Below are 27,999 nucleotides of genomic sequence, written 5' to 3' on the forward strand. Positions count from 1 at the left end.
TTCAAAAGGATACAGGCTTCTTCGGTGTAGGGCACGGCAGAAGCAGTTCCACCCAAAATGTAGCTGTAGAAGGAGACCTCCAGGGTGTAGCAGTAGGATGTGTCATTTAAGAGCCCGCCAAGAAAGCGCCGGCCTGTCCCAGCTTTCACAGCATCCCTGTTGAATGACGTGCTGGACTGCAGGAGCAAGAACACAGGGACATGAGGAGAGTTCAGTGGAGCAAGGGAAGGAGTCTCTCAGCAGAGAGAGCAGCTTCACTCACATTGCCAAATCTCATTTACGCTGTTTTTTGATCATGGCCTGGAGGGGAAGGACGTTTCTGGCACACAGGCTATAAATGATGCCTCACAGACTTTCAGAAAATTCATCTGGGTTCACTATTAATATCAGCTTTTCCTCTTCCCTCTCAGATAACACAAAGCAAGGCTGTCATATGCAGGAGTTGAAAGTGAGCTTTCCAGATTCCCCATGCTCAGGAGTTAAGCTGTTCCATTACCTGGATATTGGATTCCTTCGTCTCCTCTGCATTCCCCTGTACCATAACCATTCCCCCCACCCCTTCACCTGGACTCTTAATCAAAGCAGAAATAACAGTGGCATTTACGTTTTGGTGGAACTTTCTCACCTAAGACATTTGACTGGTTCTTAAATTAGGTCACAGAAATTTCCACTTCACTAACTTAAATGTTAACAGGGTGCTGCTCTCTGGGTGGAAAAATCTACCTCACTATTCTGCAGCACTAGCAGCACAGTATAAAAGGCAGTATTTTGTGCTGTTACTGAAGATCTGGCTTTAAGAACCCTACAGCTTTATGACTATTCATTTGAGGGGTGGAGGGGAGGACTCCAAGTATTTCCATAAATGAGTTTTAGCTCTCCTTTGAAGGCATGACATCTGGAGACTAAAGGGCAGCTCATCCTCAGGTTGATTGAAGTCTCAGAGCTTGTTCCTACCAACTAGATAGAAAAAATGGATTCTGATTTCATTTTGATTTTCAGACTCTGTTCAGAAACCTCATAACCATTAGGCTGAGCCAATCTGGGCTCAGCACAAGCTAGTGACAACCACAAAAAAATGATCCAGCTTGGATCTGTTGTATGAAAGGTCATAATATCGCCTGCTGTAAGAATATTATGTTGCCAGTGAAACACAAAGGGCCCTTACCACAGCTCATTGTTCAGTCATTGTGGCCATGGTGAATTCTTTGAGCTGTCCAGGGTTCTCCTACGGAGCCTTAGGGCTGCTACCTTCTCTAACTAATACAATTGGAATATTTATGAAATCCATCTCTTACCAAAACTGGGGAAAATGACATTTCCTTTGTATTTAGCAAATGAGAGGCAATGGTTCAAACTGCTGAACTTCTCTAGACTGAGAAAATCAGACTAATACTGAAATGAGCAAAAATTCTTGATAAATACTGTATGTCAAGAGATATAAAAAAGTAGAAATACCTGTGGGTTTATTAACATTCTGAATATCTTGAAGTCTCTCTCATGTTGTAAAAAGGAAGTTTTTTTCCAGCTTAATTAGAATAAAATGGAATTGGGTTTCTTATTAGCATTATATATAGGTGTTTCCAAATACAACTTGTATTTTTGGTAACATAATATTTAACTTTGTGGTAATTTGTACACAGAATGCATTCTCCTAAGTAGATATCATATAATTTCTGCCAAATTACATGGCAGAAGCCTGCAGGATATCCTGAATACCTTTGGGAGAGAGAGTAAAGCACTCATAAGGAATGCTGGGAAAAATTAACTGTTAATTTGATATATGGGATAAAATACTTAAGGAGGTCTATGAGAGGAAATGTTCTCTGGCTTCCTGCAAAAGAAACCTTCAAAAGAGTACTGAGATCCTGAAACTGAGGGGAGCTTTGTCCTCAGTTAAATTTCAGAAACAGAGGAAGATGACCATGCTCAGGGGATTGCTTCCTGAGCCAAGTGAACATCAAATTCAGTGGGTGGTGCTTCATGTTCCAACAAATGCCCGTAGTGGAACTTTTAATGCATGAGAGCATCAACTTCTGATGGAAACAGCTCAAAGGAACAGGACAACAAATGTGTCAGGACAGGAAATTGGGCTTTGTGTGCAGAAGCATCACTCACAAAGGGACTAAGCTAATTCTGAGGCTGTATTTGGCACAGGAAAAACAAGGAAAATGTGGGTGGAGGTGACTCAGGGAAGACATTAGGGATAGAAGTACTTCAGTGAGTAGGAGACTCAGTTACTGATATGGAACATTTGTGAAGATTATGGAATCTCATCAGCTATGTTTAAAAACAAATTGTACAAGTATCTGCTGAGTACAGTTCGTGGTTTTGGGATACAGTTTGCACATGAACTCCTTTTCCTATTTCCCATTATCTTAATCAGGCTAAAGGAAAGTTATGACTAGAATTCCTAATAGATTATTCTTGAGATAAATCTTACATAATATTTTCATCACAGCTCTTGGCACAGTAAAGGAGGACCATGCCAACAAAATTTGCTGATGACACACTGTGGAATGAATCATCATTATGGAGGAGGTTCTGAATATCATACAAGTAAAAAAAGCAGTGGGATGACTTTGAGGGCCAGAATGATTGTAGTCAGATGAAACTCAGCCACACAAGTGTCAGGTCATGCACTGAAGCATAATGAAAAAAAAATCTGCAATAGGCTAAAACCTTGTCAGCTGGAAATATATGAAGAGAGAGTCTGATGTGTTACTTCACTGAAGTGATTTTTGCTTTCTAGAAGAAGTTGAATCTAGTTATTGGCAAAATTATATTTGTTGTATTTCAAAAATGAAGCATGAGTAGTTTAAATACTATCAAGACAGTTATAAAAATGGTAAAAAACCAAACAAACCTAACAAAATTTAGAGCTTTTCAGAGTCTGAGTTTTTACAATGCTATTTCATGGGTCTTGGAGCTTTGGGTTTTGTTTTGGGGGACTGGGGGTGGTGTTCCTTTTCTCTTTTTTTTGTATTTGTGGGTGTTTGTTTAATATAAGAGTTTCAGGTTCAGCTGTAAAAAATTACTTGAAATGGCAAAGGGATTAATAAAATCCTCTGTTCATTTCTTTGGCAAGTGGTACTGAATTTCCAGGAATAAAAAGCTGACCCTTCATTTAGATGCACAAATGTAGATTTTGAAGGTTATCATTGTCCTCATTTTGACAAAAAAAATGTGATAGCATAGACTAACTTGTTGTCATGAGTGAAAGGCAAAACCTCTCATTTGACTCAGGAAGGCTGGGGTAGAGCCAGCTTGGGCCTGGCCCTAGAGAAAGTGTTTATATGAGCCAACACATGATTTGATATTTTATAGGAGAAAAAGAAAATTACAGATTAAAGAAAATTTAGGTAATGACAAGAAAGGGCAGCAGGTACTTGCTGAGTCTAACCTTCAACTCACTGTTTTAGGTGAAGATAAGTGGAGTGGGAAAAAAAAACAAACAGTCAAAACTTTGACTGCTCACCACAGCTGATCTTGAAGTTTTTCCCATGCACATTTATTTAATCAAACACTAATCCAGGGAAAAAAGGGGTGGGGTGGCAAGAGGAGGGCACAAACACAGGGAAAATTGTCCACAAATTGCTTTTCTGGGAGAATCTGTTTCCCTAAACCCCTTTGCAAAGCTAAACTGAAGTCATCATTAAACAAATGCACTGAGCAGGCACAGCAGGAGAACAGCTAAACAAATATTTATTTCTCCAGGGCTGAAACGCATGGGAGTGTTAACAACAGCAGCAGCGAGAAGTGCAGTCTGGAGGGTGGGGGAACACCAAAGACTTTGAAGTTCTTAAATAGTGATATTTGTATAAAATCAACAGTAATGCATTATTAAAACACACAGATACATTAAAGCTCACAGAAGGACTTTGCTTCCCAGCTGGTGTGAGAAAATTCAGTGAACAAATAGCTATCCACAGAATTAGAAGCTGCCAAGAAATCCAGAGTTAAAAGAGCAGAGAAGGAAGGGCAAAGGATTCCCTTAATTTCTGGTGGGAAGAAACTCACCAGAAAAACAGATTTCAGAAACATTTGGGATCCTCAAGGTGTGCTGACCCTCTCTCTACACATCGGGCATTAGTGGCAGCTTCCCCAGGCCTCATTCCTCCTCCCCATGCTGTGCTGAGTGTGAAATTGTGTGACCAGATTCCCCACTGGGAATGGCAGTGAACAGCCAGGCAGAACATTCGTGAACCAACTGGACTTTATTCCAACATTGTAGCAGACAAAGATGTGTGGAAAAAAATAATAAAGGAAAAAAAATTTAAAAATTGCATGTAAATTGTTTCTGGAGTGATTTCAAAGCAGAAAAATGTCTTGGCCCTTGACTGTCCCTGGCTGGTAAGGAGACTCTGCCCCAGTGTGGTAGGCACTTTGTGAGCTCCACAGCTTGGGCAGCTCCCACAGGACTGAGGGATTCTCTTGGCTCCACAGCACTGCTCCATCTTCCCGCTGACAACCACTGCAGTGAGCATCCTGGGCAGTCCACAAATTAGGCAGTGTGCTGATCGCCTCTGCAGGCCTCTGTCAGTCACAAGAGTGGCTCCAAAAGACAAAGAGGGAGATTTCTCACATATCTGAGACTCAATTTACCCCAGACTGCCCTTTGTAGCCCTGGTGGGCTTGGAATCTGAGTGGCCCTGCATGGTGGGAGCTCCAGCTGGTGGGGTCTCCTCCTCAGTGTATGTGTGACCTCAGAGGGGACTTGTTCAGCATCAAAAAACCTCAGGCTGCACAAATGGAGAGATTGGAGGCAAGCAGCAGTAAAACTGGATCCACTTTTGGGTGGAAGAAGGGATAACAAAAAGGGATGAAATGTCAAGCAGGCTGTATCCAGACAGTGGTGGATGGGAGCTTCCTTCTACCTTTCACTGATGGCAGGGCAAAGGGCCCTTCTCATCCAGAACTTTTTGGGGAATGAATATTTGACATCTTCTGAAATTGCTCAACTCATTAAAAAAAAAAAAAAAAGGAGCAAGGTATGACCACAGTGCAAGTCAGACCTTGCCAGGCTCCTGACATGGGATTCAGGGACTGCACATCATTTCTGACCAGTCCTAAGGTGTTTCTTCAACCCAGGAAGAAAAAAAAAAAAGAAAAGTACAAAACATTCAGAAAAATGCCAACCAGGCAAAATCAGACCAAATCTGGTCAGAGGCTTTTACAGAATGCAGAAGATGAATTTCTGGCATAGCAAGGTCCAGAGAGGTTCCCGAAATCCAAGAGAGAGATTTTTACCAGCTGTTCAGATCTCCTGCAACACAACTGATTATGGATGTGCCTGTGGAAGGAAGTATCAAACTGCATATATCTTCAAAAATCTGAGCACTAGTGTTCACATGAATGATTCCCAGATGATCACTTCTCCTCACAAACAGAGTTTTCTGTGTGAAACTCAGAATAAAGAGATCTTCCCTAAAGTCCCTGATATATACAGATGATGTAGGTCCAGGAAGTGTTCTACAAAAGGATGTAGCATGCTCAAAAATCAGAAAATGATGTTAGAAATCTTTCCTGGAAAAAAGCAGAGGCAAAACCACTAGGATTCATAATTAATGTAAATAATTAATTAAATAATTAAAACCCACGAGGATTCATAATTAGAGAATGGTTTCATATTGCAACATATAATTAAAAATATGCAGGGTTAGCCTATGCCACCTCCATAACTGTGTTTCACAACTGAGCCTAACTACTAAAAAAACCCCACTCCAAACCCAGTAAAACTGCCCACATTTTGCTCATTCTGTAGTTAAGAAATAAACACTTTACCTACTGGGGTAAACTGGGATTATACATTCAAGTTGTTTCATGTTCTTCAGTGACCAACACCAGCAATGGCCAAGTGTAATCAGAACTCATTTACAACATCACCAGAGCTGTCTGCTGATGCCGCTCTTATGGATAAAGAGAAAGGGTTTTTTTCCACAGCAGGTCTGACCTCTGTGAGCCCTCAACTCAGTGCCCTGGTGTGGCAAAGAAAAGTGATAATAAAAAAGTTAGTGCTCTAGAAAAAAGGAATGGCAGACTTGTCATCAAGGAGGAATAGACGTGCCATTGGGAAATGGACTGGAGCCCAGACAGTGTCAAATCCATCTCAGAGAGCAGTTTTACAGAATCAGCTATAACTCACTCACTCTCATTTTCTAGAATGCTTTATTGAAGTCTGCAAAAGTTTGAGAAAGGGCACAGAAACACACTGGCTTTTGGAATCTTTGCCACAGAAGGTTGCAAATAGCAATATTACAAGCCGTGGTTCTTCTGTTTGCCCCTGTGCAGGGAGCTTTAAATGGGTGCAGCTGGCATTTTGCTTTCCTCGTGTGGCTAGAGCTGACTCCTGCCATGATGTGTCCAGCTGCCACTGCTCTGACCCTGCCAAACTCTTACAAGCAAAACTTAACCTCCTCACTTCTCTGGAAGCACTGACCAAACTTCTCACTCCAAAAGCCAACTCCCATCACCCACCTCTCACCAGCTCCATTGACTCTATTAATAGACTGGGAAGTAGATGTGTTGGTGTGGTTTGGGGTTTTTGGGGTTTTTTTGTGATAGACTATCATCAGCTCCATGCCAACGGGGTCTGGAGACTTGGAAATCATGGCTTTTGGGAGGCTGCAACAGGCAGGCTTCTTCCAATTTATTTGACAAGCTACAGTCAGCATCAATCCCCAAAGCAGACAGCTGATCCGAAGGAGGGAGCAGGCAAAGAGGAAGGTTTCTGGGAGCAGAGGTGTGATGAAAAGGGAAAAGAGCTCAAAATTACTCCACGATTCATCTCATCTTGCAGCTTAGCTGTGTTTCTGATGCACAGGAAGAAAACTTATTTCATCTGAAAATCAACTGTGACTACTGAAATCTGGGAAGAGGAGGTTTAGAAAAGTTCAGGATCATTTCAAAGAGGAATTCCTTTATTTGAAGCCTTTCCAGGTCCCTTAGGAACAGACAGATTGGACTGATATACCTGTGAACAGGGCTCACTTTCACAGAAGCCTCTGGAGTTAACAGCATTTTGTTTCATAACTTCTGTGCCTGGTAGGAAACACTGAGGTGGGCAGCAAAGTTTGGGTTTAGCTGGGGAATATTCTCCCATCTAGAGTCTGATTTGCAGAAATCTGAGGAAAGGCATGCAGAGGAGACCTGGAACAGTTTGACCTGCACCAAGAACGTGAGAATACCTTAAACTAAAACTTGAAGAACAAATAGTCTCAAGTCATAAGAGATTTTTAATCATTCTCCTCCCTGTTTCTTTTTCCCTTCTTCCTCCTGCTCAGTGGAAAGCAGAGAGCAATCACCCTTACTTAGAGTGGTGTTGTAGGAGTACCATGAACACAACCTGCCTAGCACCACATTCTCAGGCTTTAAAGCGCAATTCTCCTCAGAGAAATAACAGTTTTAAAGGTACATTGTCACCACACACACATCTGCTCCCTGAGGGGCTTCATTATCCCTCTAATGTGCAGTGAAGGAATACCAGATCTTTCCCCCTCCCCTGTCTTTCAGTCATGCCTGCTTAAGTTTCCTGATAAAAACACATATTTGCATGGTCATTAGCAGAGAGGTTGGAAGGAAGGAGCTTTATAAGCTCTCAGTTTATGCCTCAAGACCAAAAGTACCAAATTAGTTCTTTTTTTTTTTTTTTAAAGAAATTCTGCAGCTAGAAAAGTAACTGGCTTTCATGCTTCAGGGTTTCAGCTGTTCACCTGCGAGAAGTACAATAGCTGCACTTTTTACTTCTCATTAATATCTGTGTTCTGCTGTACAGCTCCAGGACTGGTGGAGCTGTTGTGCCAGTTACACTGGCAGCACCAGTGCAGGGATTTGGCCTGCATTTCACACTCCCCAGAATCCTCCCCCACCTGCCCCTAAACTGGTTGTACTCCCCCCTCCCCGGGTGCTGCAGCTCTGAAGTTGTTCCCTGAGTTTGCTGGCTTTAGCACTGCAGCTAACACGACTGGAATCCAAATCAAACCTGCAGTTCTTCTGAGAGAGAGCTCCCCAAACAACATCTGCAGCCAAACAAAGCAGGGTGGCAATGGCCAGAGACCTTCACAGGGCCAGACAAGGGTTTCCCTGAAGAGCCACCACAGCCTACAGGGGAAAAAATGGAGGAGGCAGATTCCACCCCATCCTAAAGCAAACCTCAGCTAGAATCCTTTACTACTAGGTCTGCCATCCTAAACACACACCCCCACACATCCCCATGTTCTTGTATCCCAAAACATCCTTCCTCAGGTCCTCTCAGCTCCTTCTTCAGCGAGTCTGCATCTCCCCATCACCAGAAATTCACTTAACCCAAGTGACAATGTCAGCTACTCAAACATTATCCTGTTCCCCTTTAACCAGAGTAACTCTGGAACTTATCTCCCTTTTAAGAGCCAAACCAAGCTTTGACCAGTGATATACACAAACAGAGAATCTGAAAATGCTTCAGGTTAATAATGAAGGTCTGCTTTTCACCCCTGTTTGTTTTTTTTTTTTTTTTTTACTAATAGCAGCCTCTGCTTCTTAGAGCACATCTTCCCCCAAAGATGCCAATGGTGGCATTTCCAAGTCTAAGCTCTACAGAATAATCACACTGTTTAGAAAATAACTCAGGTCTCTGGAGTTCTCACTTTCTCCATTTGTCAGTAGAAAACGAGACATTTCCTCAAAATATACAATAAAATAGCCTCTAGCAATAGCCTGCAATGCTTCTCTTTACAATACTTTTATGAGCATGAGCACGGTCTCCTGGGAGTGCTTTCATAATCATTTATACAAATGACAGAAAACTAGGACAATGAGAAGCAAAAAGGAAAATACAGCCATCATGCACCCAGTTGCATTGAATAGTTTGCAGAAAAAGTGGTTTACTCCATGGCAAAGAGAAGTTCTCCTCACTTGCAGGCCTAAAACAGGGGGTCACAACCTTCCTAAGGTGGGTCAGGATGCTGCTCCCAGAGCTACCCAGTGCAGCCCATTGTTCACACTCCTTCTTGGCTCTCTCACTGCTCCAGGACAGTTCTCTGAGACAGAGTTGTATCCTACATACGTTTAAATATCATGTGGTTAAAAAGGTATTACCCAAAAAGTTATCCTGCCAGGGGGACAAGTGTCCAGTTCTTCCTGTCCTTCCTTCACAGCACAGTTTGTCCCATCTGAGGGAATTTGTGGTGCCCTGCAGGAGATTCTACAGCAGCTCCTTTGCTTGCTGCTGCTCTGGGAGGCTGCCATCCTCTCCCAGTGGGTTGACATTAGGTGAGAGTAATGATGTTCTTTGAAAACACACCATAAAGTTGCTATGAAAACTTGATCCTTCTATGTACATTCTGAGTTTCTACCTGCATGAGGATGTAGAAGGGGCTATCAACTCCTATATGCACAAACAACAAGGCAAGAAGGTACTGAAAGAAAATCCATTTGTTCCAACACTTCCCCCCCGCCCTTTTCTTTTCAATACAAATTCAATCCTCTGTATTCGAGGGGGGGTGAACTGGTACAACACGACATAATGGAACAGTTTCATTCCACTGAGATTCTCCAAAAGGCAGAGTCCTTGTGAGACCAAAGCCTTGTAGCTCTGAGAAGGATTGGCTCTACACTCTGTTCCCTTTGCCACCAGAAAACATTTCCTTGTCTTGGCTCACCCAACCTCCAGAATAAATAAATAAATAAATAAATTTATGGAGCAACACGTCCAAGAAGCAGCAAGCAGAAATGCATCCCAGAGGGGTGCTAAAGCATATAATAGCTGTATTTGTCTTCCTGGATATGCCTTGGTACAAGACCACAAAAAAAAAGGAGGCAGGATCATTTGTTGTGCTCAGGTTTTAAGAGATTTCTGAGTAGATCTGTTAAGCTTGCATGATGTTAACAAAACCTACCTGAACACAGCAGCTTTTGCCTTTCTGGGACAAGAGTCTTTTTTTTTACCAAAACAGCACAGAGGCACTTAGGAAGTGGTGATGGAAGTGAATATGGATTTTACATCAGGATAAATTCCACCTTTTCTACTGCTTCCTCTTCCTTGTCCAGCCATACACAACACAAGCTATATTTTTGTTATTTCAGAACAGATTATTGGGTTTTGATCATTCAATGTTGATATTACTGCCTCAGGCACTTGCATCACCGCTGATTTCAGGGGGAGGTATCCAGCCAGGGTAAATCATAATAGCCCAGAGGGGCTGCCATAGAATGGAGAAGTTTTGCTAGAACAAACACATCTTGCCTATAAAAGCTTGGATGGAGGGGATGCTGCGAAAATGAGAACAGCAGACCTGGAGTTTGTGGATCAAGAAAAGGCAGCAGAAGATACAGGGATTAAACTATTTTTCTTCACTGCTCTGTATTTGATGTCCAAACTAAAAACAGCCAACCAAACAAAACACCACCACAAAAAGTACTAGTGCAAATCATTTAATATCTGCATCTTCTCATATTGCTGAGACAATGATAGTCTCTAAAACATGTTTTAGGTCACAGTGTTATGGCACTGGAGTTAAAAACATGCTTCCCCAAAGGAAACTGGGTGGGTTGCTGCCTAGAGACTTCATTCTAGAGTGTGAGCATGATATAAAACAGAGAACTAATGACAGAGAAACAAGACTGGCACTTGGGACATCCAAGTTTTATTCTCCAACTTCTTACCCACTTTCTATCTCTTTCTCAGCATGACTGGAAGCTTTTAGGGTTGTGGACTTCCTCAGCATAATTGGACTCTAAGTTTTTATCAGGGTCTTTGGGTAACACTGGCACACAAAGGTCAAACAGAGTTTCCAAGGAAGGTTCTCTGCTGGGAGGTTGAATACAAGATTGAATACAAAATGAGAACTCAAATGTATCGCCCCGTGCCACCAGTTCAGAGTCCAAAGGGAAAAAAAACCCAAACTGATCAGATCAGGCCAAGTACCTCTGGCTGGTCTTTAACTGAAAAGAAAAGCAATCTTTGCAAAGTGATAAAGCCACCCAAGAATGGCTGCAGTTGTTTCTTTCAAATGAACCAGAGAGAACAGATGGTCTCCTCTCATACTGCCACAAAGGTCAAAATTAGCCACCCCTAAGACTAGCAGGTTCTTGAAATGCTCAAATGCTTGTGTCTGGTCCTTATGACTAATCCACTCTCCCAAACAAGAAAGGTCAAATGAAGAACATCCCTACAAAAACTGCAACTACTCCAAGCCATGGCTGATGTGTAATGCACTCAGACATGGTGCCAACAGCTGCTCCCAAAATGCAATGAGTCAGCCTTTCAAAAGAACATGTCAGCTTTCATGTGAGCTTTCACATGGATTATATTTACATCCCAGTGTTTAAAAATATCCTTCTTAAACACTGAAAATATAAAATGTTTTCCTTACAGATTCTGTCCCTTTTGCCCAGGCAGCTGCCCAGGAATGTCTCATGTATTTATTTGGGAGCAAAACATCCTAGCCCTTCTTTCACTTTCCTTTTCACATGCTGACAGCTAAACCAAAGGCAGGCCTCTGTTTTCTGAAGTCATGTACAAATGAGGAATTTCTGGTCTCTTTCATAACTCTTGCCTGTGAACCAAGTCAGCCTTCCAGAGAGCTGTGGGGTCACGTGCTTTGCCCAGCAGACAGGGCACAGAGACACTGGGTGACTCTCCTTTGGTCCTATAACAGGCATGTGGGTACAAATCCCCTATCCATCCCCTGCTCTAATCACCAATCTCCCTTGGATACTGTCATTTAAATAAAAAGGCCTATTGGAAATGACAGGTGAAGAAAGCAGCCCAGGCATGAAATGCACTCTAAAGTATATTAATAGAAGGTTGCCAGACAAAACGGCACAAGGCATTTGATCGCATCGTCTTAGGCTTGTTGTTCATGCTCCTTTGCATCTGGCTGCGTGATCCCTGCCAGATTCTCGGCTAGAGGACCAGACTAGGATTTGCCTGCCTTCCCTTACCCGTGCTGGGCTCAGCTGCAATCATGCAGAGCCCTGAAAGAAATCCCTTTGAGTTGGGATTCATTCCGAACATGTAAAACCCAAATGACTGCTTCTCCAAAGTGAATCCCATTTCACAGCAAGTAGGTTATTAGTGTGGAACTCCATACAAGTAGCCTGCATTCAAAAGCCCTCTGCATTATTAATAGAAGATGAGCTTTTGACATCAAAGGAGAACCATTATGTATGCTAAACGGTGGCAAAAATTGTACCCGCACTTCAAACCTTTTCAGTGCTTTGTCCCTTGTAAATCAATCAAGGTTGACAGATGCTTTAAGGAGAGTAATCTTTTCAATGATACTGTCAATGGATAACATAATGGAACATTGTCTCTGTGCTGTGTGAAGACATGGAGCTAGTCAATTATGGACAACACTTCATGCAGCCGCCAGTTTTCACTTGAAGTGCTGCTGTTGAAGTATTATAATCCCAACAAATGGCCGCAGCAGCATACAATGTAAATGAGACCTCCTGAAGCTTTGGAAAATTCATTAGTAACAACAGTGGTCCATTCCCACACTTTCAAACACCAGCCTGGTAATGTTAACGATGCACTTCCCCCCTTCCCTTTGAGCAGGCAGTAGGGCATATTTACATACACTATTTTAAGTCTTTGGCACATTTTCCAACCCCAGTTGGGGTTCCTTTCCTCTCTTCACCTGATATTTCCAACGAGTCACATAATCCACGTGGATGGAGCTGGAAACAAGAAAACAGACCTTCCTACTTGGGGACACATCAGTTGTCACTTCACACCTGTCAGACACTTGGTGGCTGTCCCTTTCTCCAACACTTCTATCTGCTCAGCTGCCCTGGGAAGAATGGCCTGGATGGACGGCAGGGGAAAAGCTTCCAGCCTCAAGAGACCAGTAGGATGTCAGGGGGAAGCTGGATGCACCCAGTGCCAGTAGAACCAAGGTGGAACTCTGGGCTCAAGAGTCAAAAGGGAGAGACTGTGCTGTTTATTTAGCTATTGGCTTCTATTTCCTACATCATCTTCTCAAAGATTTTCTCTTTGTCAACCCAAGGCTGGTGCTAAGAGGAACACTTATACTCCCACAGTAGCAGAGAGAAATCCCACACTTGAGCACAGAATCTCTCAGCTCCTATTAATTGCAGGTTTTCATTGCTGTGATCTGTGAATGCCCCTTACCCCTAATGTGTTTTTGAAACAACCAGGTGCAGACCAGAAACTCAATCTATGAGGTCTCCTTGGGTAAGAACAAGCTGTTCCTTGAACCAAGGTTCCCCCTTCCCACTCTCCAAGTTGTAAGTACTGGGCAATTGTAAATCCTCTTGCAGAACACTTTTCTGTGGTAATACCAAAGAATTTCAAAAGCACAACTTTCAACAAATATTATCTCACCTTTTCTCTCAAGCTAATTAATTTTATCTCTATTTGTTAGCATATTATTATTTAGAGTGTACAAGTAAAATCTTTGACAAATTAATATAAACAATGGAACAAAAAAGTTGATCCAGTTGATCAAAAGACAAAAGATCTGAGAAAAACAGGGTGTGCCAGTAATTCAGAACTAAAGGTTATTAAACAGAAGATGAAAAACTTGCTTTTGTTAAGGGGTCCGATGATACATAAGATCACAAGTTACCACTGCTAGATAAGGTAAGTATAAGAGGGAAGATGGTAGCTAATAGTAAAATTTTTATGTAGCCTTTTATTCATACTGAAATAAAATCTGCTCAATCAAATAAAGCCAGAGATTTATCATAAGGGCAAAAAAAAAACTGAAGAAAAACTAAGAAAAAATAATTAAGAAAAGCATGACTTACATAAGAGAAGTCTTCAGCATTCTGACAGAGTAACTTGGGAAAAACAGCCTGTCGCTGAAATCTTTCCTCATCTTCAAAGATGTTCCCATACATGAAGCCATTCATCATGGTGGAGTGGGCATGGATGTCGATATAGAACTCCAGGTTAATCTTCTGTTGAGGGAAAACAACAACAGCAAAACATTCAGCACGAGATAAATCATAACTGAGTTATGCAGGTGAAGCCTCACATAAATCCAGTCCTGCCATTCTTGAACCCATCCATGGTGCCAGCATCAGAGCCAAGCTAAAGATCTCACTGTGATGTACCCAACCATTCCTGCCTCTCTGTGGGGGCATGTGAAATACAACAAAGAACCATGACAGACATTTCTTTACCTTTTTTTGAGACTGTTGGAACATTTTGCCCAGGACACTGTGCAAAACAGAGCCAAAACATCCTTCATTGTGATACAGCACTTACTGCCAGCGATAAAAATATGCATCTTCCAGTTCTAGAGCACGATTATTTGGGCATAGCTTGGCCATCTCTGCACAGTTCTGCATTGAATTATGCAGATGTTCCCTTCTGCCAGGTGAAACAGGCTCAAAAATGTGTAAAAAAGACTCCAGTAGTTCCTGTGCAGCTTATTTCTGTGTATGAGGAAAAATACTCCAAATGTTTTGTTTTCCTCTGCTTTCTAGTAGTAGCTCAACAGAACAACTCTTCAAAGCAAGAGCCTGTAATGCCTCTCTGCTTGTAGCTCCCTACAGGATTATGAACCAGCTCTTGCTTTAAAGGAAGACAGCAGGAGCCCCTAGCATAGAAGTGCCTGCTCTGCCCATCCCCTTCCCACAGCATCAGTGGCAAAGAGGGAATGTTCACCTGGGGCACTACATACAGTGCCATCAGCAGCAGTGGATGGCACTGTCCAGCACTAAAGAGTGATACCAGAGCAGGTGCCACTGAATTACCCACTTTCCCCAAATTCTTACAACTTCTGGACCTGAACAAATGATGTGACAAACCCATCCCTGTCCCCTGGCCAGCATGGGGCCATTGGAGCAGTCCTGGTCCCAGAGCTCAGATGTCTGCCTCAGTAGAGGGATGGAGAAGAGCTCTATTGGCAGCAGGATGCTGATGATGCTTCTCCCTGTGCTGAAATACATCAGGGAGCTGTGCAGCCACAAGTTTATCTGCACACAAAGCTTGCCAGGGCTGCTGGAGCACCCTGAGCTATGGGACAGTCCTGTGTAACAGGAGGGCAGGTTGGATTGTGCAGTTCATGTGGCAGCAGTGCCAGCTCTTCTAGAGCCTCTGGTGGGGGAAGAACATCAGTTGGTATGTGACACTAATATAATACAGATTTACATTCCCCTGTCAGAAAACCAATGTATAATACACAGAGACTGTTTAGTTTAATTAAACAGCCTAGAGAGAGTAATAATGTATCTTATTAAGCCTCTGCTATGTTAAAATGTTAGCTAATGCAATATCAATATCTGACCATGCTTCATAGGAAAGGGAACATTTGATTATGTTTGACTCTAATACAATAAATTGTTTGCTCCTGCCAAAACATTTTGCTGTGCTATAGAGGACCAGCCCTGCAATAAAGCACACATCTGCTATTTGGAGATACAGCACTGAGGAGAAAGATTAACATTGACAGGATGAAACACCACACAGGATTTTCTTCCTCTCCAAGCATACAGAAATTAAAAACTGAGATTAAGTAATACTATTTTCATGAGATAATTTCCCCATCACAAACAGAATTTGATGAGATCAGATGCACACTGGCATATCACCATAAAACAGAACATGTTGTAGAGTCTCAAAACAGTGATTTGATGAAGTGAGCAGATAATCTAGTTAAACTGGGTATTTGTAAAGCATGAATGTCCTTCACACAGAAGTCAGTGACCTAAGTCATACTTATTTTAGAACAACCAGACAGAATTCTTTATAGGAACATAGTTACTAACACAAAGTAATTGAGAAGCACAGTGAGGTATGTAACAATAAACTAGAATAATTTGTGGCTTAAGACAAATAAAATTGCTGGTGTAAACTGCAGGGTTTGTGGTATGTAGTGTACTTATTAATTCATAGTTTTCAAATTGTTTCCAAAAGAAGGTGGCCACAAACAGAGATGCAGAGGCAGAGATTAGTAAGATAAATTTCCATATCCAGCAAGAAATTCACCTGGAGGACATGAGTGACCTGACCTTAGTATTCAATTATCAAGTTATGCAGTCTAACACAGTGTCACTGGAGTATTTTCTAAACCCTCCTAGGACCCCCACTCAAAAAAATTGTTGGTAGAAGTGTCACAGAGTATATAAGAAAGTTTCCTGGTGTGCTGAAATTTCCTTGAAGATCTGTTTTGTTCATCAAAACCATTTTCAAATAATCTGGTTGCAATGATTATTTGTGAGGGAGCAGTATCCTTCACAGATGTCATCTTTACCTAAAGATTAAGCTTCTAGATCCCTTATTTGGAAGCTGTGACATTAAACAGGTAGCTCATCACCCAAACAAGTGTTAAAAAACATTTTTCAAGTCATCCATTTCAACATAATTAAAAAGTAATTTCTTATGTTAGCCCACAAAGACTATTCTTCTGTTTGGTTTTTTTCCTGGTCTTTGTTCCTTAGCCTCCAACTGAACATACAAAAATCTCTACTTCACATATTCCTTTGCACTAAATTTAGTCCAAACTTGCAACTGTCCATCCTATTCAGCATGTTTTTAAACACTGCTAGAGTAATTGCCAGTTAGATGTACTATGCCAGACACTGCTGTGTGAGAGCAGAACAGCATTTCAGCGTTTCACATTTCTCCTCCTCACATTCATTACTTTATCAAAGGCAAACATGTTGAGCATTCTCCATTACAGAGCAAAATAATTCAGTTCATTGTTGATATAACACATGAGTTCCTAATGGAAAAAGTCCTCTTTATTCCCTGACACAAAGTTATTGTGGCCTTAAAATGGACAAAAACAGCCCAGTCACTGGGACATTAAAAGTTTGCCACCTAATGCCTCAAGCAGACCAAGCAGCAGACAATTTGTTTGCCCCCAAGCTTCACAAGAACTATGCTTTGCTTCTGAACAATAATGGTATTTCTTCTTCCTCTTTAGAGTCATACATATTCATAGGTGCTTTACACGTAGGAACGTTTTCCCCCACTGCCACACAACAAATTTAAGCAAGGGAATAAAGTTTTATATTTCAGTTGAGGTTCTCTGGAAGATTTTGACATAATTACTGATCTCCAGCAATTCAGGTAGGATCACAGAATTAACATTTTATGAAATATATGTCACCTTACTGATGGCAATTTCAGCAAAGTCAGCAGAGAGGTGACCTCCTGAAATTGTTGCTCTTGGAGATGGGAGAACATTAGTGGGGGAATGAAGTAAATAAACACGTTTGCATTTTCATGAGCACATGCAAACACACTTAACCCATTGCTATCTGCTCTCATACCCCCAGGGGTATCTGCCAGGATCTACACACCACAACCCACCCCCAGCAGGGCTTTTCTTGCTGCAGCACCTGCAAGCGAGGGAGGGAATACATTTAGATGTGGTTCAAAATCTCATAGTCACATTTTCTTTATGCAGAAAATAATGAAAAACGAGGCTCAAATAGCTCTGGATGCCTTCTGAGAGACTTACCAGTTACATCCTACAATATGATATTAAACTCATCATTTTCTGCTTTAAAGGTGGAATGCAAAATGATTCAGATGCCTTATAAAAGTCACCATGCAATTTAATTCTCTCAAGTGTCTTTTCTTTGTGCTTACAAGCAGTGGCAGAGCTTTCCTCTCTCACACTGTTTCTTAAGTAAAGCTATAATTACCTGGACGACCCAGGTTAGAGAGTTCCAGAAAACAAAGGAAGACTTGGTCTTTCTTTTCCATGAGTCTCAAAACAGAAATCATTTATTAGACTGACAAAGACAATGATTGAACCCCACTTGGAAAACAAGTTCCTCTCCCTTGAAAAGAATGTTTTTTATCTCTTCTTGCCACTTACCATATAAACCCAGCATAAATAAACAAGCGAACGAATTTCTGCTCTAAAGTTCATTTGAATCCCTATTGTTGTGACACGCTCTTTCCACTGCTCTACTGAGTCAGTCTGAAGTTTCTGTCAGCTTGAGAAATGTACATATAAATTAGGGGCTGGTGAAAATGAAAGAAATCATGAATTAAGAAAAAGAATTCACTTTGTCAAGAGAAGAAATAGTTAAAGTAGTACAGAGTTGGTTCATGATGGCACGGAAAGTTTTGAGAAAACAAATTCTCGTGTGTCTGCCTTTTTATTTCCTTCACTGAATGCCTTTGGAAGGGCAGTAATTAAAGAGTAAGAGGAAAGAACTGTTAATAGCTAGTGCTGGTATGACCAAACTTAGATTTTGAGCAGTGCAGTTATGATTCTTAAGAAAACAGAGGTTTAATAAATAAATAAACAGAAGTCAATAAATGCCGCAATAAAAGGATAAATGTGCATTGAGCCCAGAACATGAGCCACTAGAGAGACAAGTGATGCAGGAAGAAGCCAGCTCTGTCCACCAGCTGTCACTTCAATATGGATTTTATTAATTCTTGGGCATAGCAATCGGTTTAGAGAGAGAGGCATCCAAAAACATTCTCCACTCCAGTATTTTATATAGGGGATGGGATATTTTATATAGGGGATTGCAATGTTTTCTACAAGCTGCTAAAACCATGGACTGTCATTTGTTGCAAGGAAGGGAACAACCTCCAGGCAGACTTTGTGCTCTTGCTGCTAAATCACTGTTTGGAGTAAATGGACATTCAGCAGCTGGCTCAGCAGAAGGAGTTTGTCCCTTTTCATTCAGAGGACATTCAGAAATTCCCAGAAGAACAGCTTGTTGATGCTTCCTCAGGTATCTCTCAGAAGAAAAATCCCCCAAAAGAATCTGTCAAAAGAAAATTTTGCATGTGTCTCCAAGACATCCCTTTTGACAAACACATCATTACCTCAGGATTAGTTATTTTGGCAATGCTTTCTCTGGTGACACCAGAAAACACAGGAGTGTGCTCCTAAGGGAAATGAAGGAAAATTGACTATTCAGCATCACATGGCCAACAGTCCACATTCAGCTACAAAGCACCACTCCGTCTCCTTTCAGCCCGGTTGAATTCTGCCCAGTGCTTTGAATTGCTCCTTCTTGTCTCCTTCTGACTTTCCAAAGGAACATGAAGTGGAATTCAAACTGCCTGGGTATGGTACACATTTTCGAGCTTGAAATGCTTGGATTTGGATGCCTGGTAAGATGAATTTTACCCAAATTACTTTTCTTTCCTCTATGTTCTCCCCATATTTCCCCCACCACCCCAAAAAAGCATTAAACACTTCCACATTTTCCTCTGCTGCCCTTTATATAGCCTTGGAAAAGTTAGTCCTACAGAATTACCCTCAGGTTTTTCAGACAATGCAAGCCACACCTTATTAGAGGCACTATTTCAGATTTATACCCCTCCCCTTTTGTAACCATAGGGACAACATCTTTTTCCTTCCATTCATCATCTCACGGGCCACCTGCTCATTCACCTCTGTAAACACCATGGCAACAACAGCAATTATTTACACAAGAAATTAATAGTAGGAAAGGGAGTTACTATTTTTAAAAACGTTAAAGAAAGAAAGGTTTTCTCGTCTTGCTTCCAGAGAAAGGAAAATGTCAGTTTAGAGCCACTATTTTTCTCACTGATATGAAGCACAAAACACAATTTTGCTTTTTCTGTAGACACCTTTACAGTCTGACAATGTCTTTTAAGTGTCCCTGCAGAAGCAGATTGCAAACTCTGATGTGCCACTAACTCTGCGTGACCTTCCAGCAATTCTTCATAACACTTCAAGCTTTTCCTTCAGAACATTTCAAAGGTATTCCAGGAGCTGTTGTCTCTCAGAATGAACCACTCCAACCCAACTGATATTCAAAAGCAACTACTTCCCAACCCTGTTTCATGGCAAATAATGATACCTCTTGATGGCAGGAGTAACCTGACATGACTCCCTCGAGCCTCAAAGTGGATGGAGAAGACACCTCTGTTGGCCTGTGGTTCAGCAAAAGGATGGAAGCCCACCAGTACTGCTTTCCTGCCTGCCTTAAAATTTAAGGGATGCTTTTATCCACCAAAGAACAGGAACTTGAACCCTACTCTGGTGTGCCCATCAGTCGCCCCAAAAGGAGCGATATTCAGAGTCCTGACCTCAGAGTGGGAGGTCAGCAACATGCATATTCTGATCCTGGCTCGTTATCTGCTTGCTTCTCTCACCTGCCAGTGCAGATAACAACACCTCCTGAGGATTAGCTGACGTTTGGAAAGCACTTTGAAGATAAAGCACCACAGTGCGTACAAGTTAAGTGTTAATTCATCTGCCAGGCTGATTCACTCTGACCCCTCTGCAGAGACGTCCAGTTAGTGTCAGCTCTGGCAGTTTTTGCAATTCAGGCACCTGTCCACCAGCCCCTGGACTGAAGCCAGCAATTCACACAGGACACAGAAGAGCCGTCAGATGGCAGCAACATTTGGTCATGACAGGCCTGAATTGGATTTGAAAGGCTGACCTGGAGGTGAAAGGCTCTATCAAGAAGCCACTTCTGTTCAAATGCATATTAAATTAGAGAGGTGCCAAAGAGACAATGTTAAGACCCAGATCAAGTTTAGACAAGACTTTTGGCTCAGCTGCACGGACAATTCTTGTATAATTTTTACCCTAAATTATTATGAACCAGAAAATACATTCTTATGGATTTAGGGTCTGACCTCAAGCCAAAACTAGAAGTGTGAATCTGAAGAAGGACAGTCCTTGCTCTGTCTCCTTCCTCTGTCCCTCACATGAAGCAAACGTGTACACACACTTAGCATCACTGTTTTTTGACCTTCACAAGTTCTGAAATCTTTCCTTACCTGCATTATTAGAAAAAAGCAGTAGGACTGAACAGGGTCTTGGGGCATTATCTCACCGCAAGCTTTGCTGGTTTCACTTGGCTCTGCCCATCTCAAACACCACTTGTGTGTCACTGCCAGGTGACCCACAGAACAAGCTTTAGAAATCCTACCTTGCTCACTCCTCTGCTGCTGAACAGCTCTGGCTCTGTAGAAGGAGGGCTCTTCAGAAAAGAAGTGGCAAAAGAATCAAACAGCTTTTTAGAAGAGGGAAGAAATCCTACTATAGAAGACAATGAATGAATAAAAGAAAGAAAGCAAGAGGGAAAGAAAGAGTAAAGGAAAGGCAGAGAGAAGCTGAGGCAGTAACTGCTTCTTATTCTCTTATAATTAAAGAAAGAAAATTAGCTTATGAAACAGAAATATCTAAATGACCATGTTTTCACTGGATAATTAAATTTATCTCTGGTCTGGCTGTGAAGGTTCTCTCAGCTGAAATGCACCCAGTTGCTGTATTGGAGGTTTTAGCACGCTTTGGTGCTGTTCCTTAGACAGCCACTTGCTTGCTGCGTGACAATACTCTTCATTTAATGTCTTCAGGCATCATTAATTGCTGCTTATATGCCTGCAACTATATTAAGGTCAAGAATTCCTGTTCAACTATTCACTTCATAGCAGTATTAATAGCTTTGTGTTTTACCACTAACTTTTAATTATACCTCTGCAGAACCCTTGGACCAAGCAGCAGAGACTTTACAAGTACATAAATAAGGCCCAAAGACATTGCCTGCTTCTCCTCTAATTACAAAGGCAAAGAGTGGTAGACTAAAAACAATAGCTAGGAGTTATGGCTCCCTGTCCCCTGATTTCCTAGGAACTCTTGCAGTTGGACAAATTGTGTGTAGGCAAATCAAACTCTTTTAACTACCAGTTTCTGTAGTCTCTCAAATAATATATATCATTATTCACTATTTCTTACTAAATAAGCAGCAGCTGGCAGAATATAAAGTCATCAGGCAGAAGACCAAAGGCAAACAAAATGAAGTGTTTTTTAAATTAGCTTATACTGCAGCCGTTACTGCCGCCAGATTTTGGCCAAAACACAGGTGAACACAGGTGAACAATTAGATAAAATCAAAGAAAAATTATGTTATTACACTCAAAGCAGTGAACACAACTCCTTGAACAGAAAATACCCAAATTACACATTATCAGAGCCTTGCTCTCTTCTTAGTCTATCCCTTACCATCTGCAATTAGATTCTGAGCCAAATAGACCTTGGGTTTTGATGCAGCTTCACTCTTATTTTCCAATTACACCTTTAATTTATGCTGCAGAATGAGACTTCTGTAGTTCTTAAAAAGGTAAGGTGTTGATAGGTGGTGAAAGGTATGTGTATTTCTACAATTTAAACTTAATCTCTAAAAAGAGATTAAACAAATTAAGGTAGATCCTGATGTATATAAAGCTTTCAGCTCAACAGGCCCTAAAACAATGAGAACTATAAGCTGGACATCAAAGGTAAAGGTCCATTTTACAGATGTAAAATATTTTAAACAGGCCCCAGTGTCTTTTCCCACCTACTCAGAACATACCCAGAAAACTTGATTAGTTGAACCTATGGGAGGACCTCTAAGGGTTTCTTTTATTTTACCTAGATCTTCATGGAGTAAGAAGCAAAAAACCATGCCTGGATGGAAACTGCCAACCTGCTCAGTCAGGTGGAAGGAAACATCACGACATGTGCCATTCAAAGGTTAGGTGGGTCTCCACTTGCTTGAGAAGACAGGAAGGCAGTGGATGGACATTGTGCACATGCTTTACCAGGGGACTGACAGCTGAAAGCCAAAACTCCTCCTGCTCACCCTCCTGGCACAGCCTGGCCACAGGCAGAAGCTGTCCATGGTCATTATTCTTATTCTCTTCCCTTGCAGGTTGAGCTTCCTTCTCCTTCCTTGTACTCAGGGTGAGCAGCAAGCACATCGAGGAGGAGATAAGAGTGAAAGCTGATAAACAGGAACACAATGACACCAAAAGAGATTAGGGACTACACAGCAGACACAAATGCTGAGGGGAGGGATGGCATGCAAATACAAAATAGAATTGACCCGGTATTGTAGACAATAGTATTGTCTTGCTGACCCATGATTCATCCACACAATGGGAAGAACAGGTTTTCTTGCCTTTGTCCTACTCAGACATAACATTTTGTACCAAATTGTGGGATGTTTTCTCTGAGCTTTACATCTATCAGTATTTATGGTCTACACAGTGCTATAAAAGCTAAAATGTAATGGACATTTTGGAAGGGTCTGCCATTACAACTGAAAGCACAACATATCATGCCTTTTCCAGGGCATTTTATCAGCATCAGTTGTATCTGAAACTTTTTACTCCAATATTCCCCCTACTCCTACTTGGCCAGTAGGTGTCCTGGGCTGCACCAAAAGCAGTGTGGACTGAGGTCAAGGGAGGTGATTCTTCCCCTGTGCCCTGCTCTTGAGACCTCACCTGGAGTGCTCTGTACAGTTCTGGGGCCCCCAACATAAGAAGGACACAGAAGTGCTGAAGGACATCCAGAGGAGACAGTGAAGATGCTCAGAGGGATGGGGGCCCTCTCCTATGAAGGCAGGCTGAGAGAGCTGGGGTTGCTCAGCCTGGGGAAGGAAAGGCTCCAGGTACCTTCCAGTACCTCCCTAGGGTGACAAGAAAGCTGGAGAGGGACTTTTGACAAGGATGTGTAGTGCAAGGACAAGTGGCTCAAACTTAAAGAGGGCAGGTTTTGATCAGATACTAGGAAAAAATTCTTTGCTGTGAGGGTGGTGAGGCCCTGGCACAGGCTGCCCAGAGAATGTGGATGCCCCATCCCTAGGAGTGTTCAAGGTTGGATGGAGCCCTGTGCAGCCTGGTCCAGTGGAAGGCATCCTTGCCTATGGCAGGGTTTGGGAATGAGATGGTTTTTAAGGTCCCTTTCAACCCAAACCATTCTGTGGCTCTGTGGTATTACTGCAGGGGATGTCACCTTGTGCTCCTCCTGTCAGAGCAAACAGCAGGACAGGTAACTGTGCCCATAAGTAGAGTCACAACATCTCAGAGACAATGTCTCCCCTGCAAGCACATCCTGGGGACCACTATTTCTTACTATTTCAAACAGAAAGAATATTCAGTTCTCGCAGAAGATCAGGGACTCAAGATTCAGCACAGTGCTGTGGAAAATAAGTGACAGTCTCAAGAGGACCCACCAAGGCATACCTAACAAAGGTATGGTAGGATTCAGAAGAAGGATATTTCTCACCCTAGACAGCAGCAGCTGACCCACATGATCAATGGTTGACTTTGAGATTTAGGCAGTTTCTGCATGCTTTTTCCCTTATATGTGTATAAATTCACCTTTATAAGGATGTCTGTGTGTAAAAAAGCATCTTTAAGTACAAATATTTTGAACTTGTTTTCATCCTTCTCTGTATCTGTTACAGCTGTCTGTAATGGACAACAAGGCAATTTGCTTTGAACCATAAATAAATCAGATCAACAATTCATCTTTGCTCTCCTAAAAGCTGCATCATCAGAGATGGTTTTCAGGTTGAGCATTGTGAACAATATTGTGATTTGTCATGATTTTACTGTGCCCTCCCAGGCAGATAAGCCCCTCAGAGCCACTCACTCCCTCTTCAGTGGACTGAGGAAGAGAATCAGGAGGATAAAACTGAGAAAACAAGGCTCTTGTTAGGGCTTACCCTCTCATGCCAGCCACAGACCACACAGCAAGGCAGAACCCAACTCCACACCACGGCAGCACAGCCAAGTCTTGCACAAAACTTTGTCAGACAACTTTGGCAAAGCAAACTTTTGGTGAACTTGCTGTGTTTTTCCATAGTTTCCCTGACAGTTTCCTTCCCTCCACACTCCCACACACCGCACTGTGAGTCGGAGAAAGTCCAGAGCTATACTTTAACTTTGGATTTCTCTGAAGGAAGGAGGTTGCTGCTATCTCTGATGGTTGGAACCTGATCCTGTCATCATTAACTTTCTCAGAGATTCTTCATTTGCTGAATATTGGTCTGTAATAAGAAGCAGGAAGGATAGGCATTTTCATAGCAACTACCTGCCAACAGATTTCAATTCTTTATCCCTTCAAAATCCCACATCTGTCCATGTCTCCAGGCACTAGTGGAAGAAGCTCTGCATTAGTTATTTTTATTATCAACATAAAAATCTTTCCAATTATTTATTTATTAAGGAAAAAAAACCCCAGCTATCTACAAAATTCAGTTCGTTTTGTCCTTAGGCAGACATTTAAAGCTGTCTGCCAACGTCTTTTCTTAATAAAAAAAAATAAGCTAAAGTCTTTATTACACACTGTGCAACAAAATACAACCAGCTACACTCACCCAGCTGAGACATGCACCATCCATCTATCAGAAAAGATTGCTGTCACTGGAAGAGGAAATATCTGCTAGAGAAGCTGGTCCTATCCTATACCTGAACCTGGCCACTGATGGTGCTCCACAGCCAAAAAAACCCAAAAGAACCCAAAAAAACCCACTTTGAGCATGGATTTTTGCTTTTGCCTCTTAGACTGTGACACAATGAAGGCTGAAAAATACAGCCCAGACTACTTCTGTGCCTTGCACAAATGCCCCTTGGACCCTCACATGGGGACATGGTAGGTGATGCATCTTCTGTCCAAAATTTTGTGGCCTATGTCATATCCCTGTATCCCTGAAAAGCAGGATTTGGAGGCCTTGCTGGGATATGTGGCAGAGCTGCTGCCTGCTCTCTTTCTAGGCTAGTGACTGGCATGTTAAACCCAAACAACACATCTTAGACTGACACAAGATGAAGCACATTAGGCAGATGGCATGTTTTCTCTGCACAAGCCAGTGCCAGAGTATTTCCTCCTAATGATCTTCTGTTCTTGTTCTCGCAGCAAAATTAGTTTTAAAGCAAAGAGAAACAACAACAACAAAAAAGTATGTAGCATGATGAGAGCAAAGATTACCATGTGGGAAAAATATCAACAGAAGTGGGGGTTTGTTCTATCAATTCCATGGCTTTTATTGATATATATATTTATTGTTTATAAAAACAAACACCCTACTTTGTCAGACTTGAAAAGTCAAAATTTACATTTAAATGGAGACATTTAGCTGGGTTTTTTTTTCCTCTCTCTCATCTCTTGAATGCAGAGTACAAAAGATTAAAAACTCTCAATTTTCCTAAATGGACGGATAACAGGTGAACTTTGCATTCTGAGAGCTATTCATTTAGTGAACAATGTTCAGCTCAGCAAAGACCAAAGCCCAGCTGATCAAGGGGAAAAGAGCACTGGCTACTAGGCCTGACACAGCTTTGCTCAACAGCTGAGACCAGGAGAGGCTGTGATCCCATTGTATATTTCCTGAGGAGGAAATTATGCCAAATACAGCTCCCTGAGGGCAACACCTACATTTCCAGATGTACAGTGGATCACTATCCAACAGAAAATCACTGCAATTTAGAGACTGCAGTGCTACAATAGCCCTGGTTTTGTTGCCAGAACTACTGCAGATGTTTAAAATGTGAGGTGGCCTGATTGTGAGAGAAAATGAGAGGACTTAAAACAAGTCCATAATTGCATGGCATTAAAGCCATTGTAAAATATCAAAGTGGACGCAAACACTGTGATGACCATTAAAGCTTGCTACCAATTACCTTCTTTTATTTTTATATTTTTTATTTTTTTCTCTTTCTTCTTGTTTACGTCCTGGCCAGGAAAATAATTACTGATTTTAAGCAGGGAGTCTATCAAACAAGTACAAGTGCAAGCAATATGCTCAGATAATGCCATCTTAGTCCATGGAAAGGTGCAGTAGCAGCTCGTTCAGTTCTGGGCTGGATTTCTCCTCTCTGGCTTTTGCTAACACAGAGCTGATCCACAGAGTGTTAAAAGGACACACAGGCAAAATGCTGACCTCACGTTTTTTAAAACAAGGCTTAACCACAGAGCCAACCAGCCCTTTGTAGGGTCTGATTTTAAATGCTGTTAACAGTTTCTCATGTCTCATACTGAGTGAAATGCATCTATAAAACCCCATCAACAAACCAAAATATCCCCCAACCATCTCTGCCTCCCCGTGCCAAAAATATCCCTAAACCAAATCCCCCTTCCCCTCCCCCCCCCAAAAAAAGAAAAAAGTCACAAAAAAGAAAAAGGAATAATAATAAGTGTTTAGCAAAGGCAGCCACAGACACAAAATCTAAATGCCTGGGAGGCAAAGGCACTATCGCTCTGCACCCAGCACTAGGAAATTACTGACTCACTCTTTTTAAAGTTGCAAACAGTGTTTCTAGACTCCCAGGACCAGAAGCTATCCCAATCACATTCCTACTGGGACATGTATTCTGATGTTCACCCATCATCTCATTGGTCCCTCTGTCTTTGGAGAGTTTCCATTTCTGTTGCTCTCACAAACTGCACAAGAATCCATTGTTTAAGCAACAAATGCTGCCAGATTTTCTAGCAGTTCCCAACTTAAAAGCATTAAGAAAAAAATACAAGAGAATGGAATATGTTAAAGCAATTGATTCTGAATTTAAGCCTTATCCTGAGATTAAAAGGATTTTAACTGAGCCAGCAGGACAGACATCACAACAAAGGTCTCGGTTTTCTCCTCAAACAACCAGGAGCATCTGGGAGTACCTGGTTGTATCTGGAGCACTGACTTGACTGGTGTCCATGTGGTCCTGATCCAAGCAGTCTGAGGAGTCTGCACAAGAAATCAATGAGCAATGCCTGCTTTCCCAAGCACAGCTCTCCACAGCTGTGTCATCCCTGCGGGCCAGAGTCCTTTACCCCAAATACGAGGCAGAGCATTAAGGTAGTGCTGAGATCACTATGCCACGTGCAGCTGCTGTAATGCTGTTTCTGGACACACACTTATCACAGCAAAAAAAAACAGGAGGCTTTTATTTCAGGCAACACTTAGGATAAGGTTTCAGCCTCCAGGTAATATCAGCTTGATTCAGCCTTGAGTTCTCCTGAAAATATTACAGGATGCAGTGAAAAATTCCCTTTCTCTTCCATTTCCTACCATGACCATGTTCTAACAATACTACACAAGGGTTGGTTTATTTACACGTTTCTTGTGGCATCCATGCCCACAACATCCAAATCTGACACCTGTTAATTCCACACAAGAGAACTCAGCTGGACAAGGGGATATAAAGTAATATAAAATGTCAGCTTTCATGTTCTCTGGCTAAAGCCAACCATGTAATCAGGCACTCCTTATGATGGGCATATCATAGGTGAGCAGCGATGACAGAGTTTATCAGATACCAAAGGCCAC

The 27,999-nt window shown here is 41.9% G+C and overlaps 1 protein-coding gene across 2 annotated transcripts in view; it reads right to left on the bottom strand.

Annotated features, from left to right (window-relative positions):
• The window catches only part of LOC111933065 (BEN domain-containing protein 5), an 887,514-nt gene that overhangs the window by 86,847 nt on the left and 772,668 nt on the right, over positions 1 to 27,999 (bottom strand). For both annotated transcript variants that reach the window (XM_086842548.1, XM_023932447.2), the window contains exons 10-11: positions 13,750 to 13,902; positions 14 to 176 (exon numbers count right to left, since the gene is read on the bottom strand). In XM_086842548.1, coding sequence (XP_086698674.1) covers positions 14 to 176; positions 13,750 to 13,902 — 316 coding nt within the window. The remainder of the gene's footprint in view (positions 1 to 13; positions 177 to 13,749; positions 13,903 to 27,999) is intronic.

This window comes from Cyanistes caeruleus, chromosome 9 (assembly GCF_971803275.1).
Source record: "Cyanistes caeruleus chromosome 9, bCyaCae1.hap1.1, whole genome shotgun sequence".
Taxonomy (NCBI): domain Eukaryota; kingdom Metazoa; phylum Chordata; class Aves; order Passeriformes; family Paridae; genus Cyanistes; species Cyanistes caeruleus.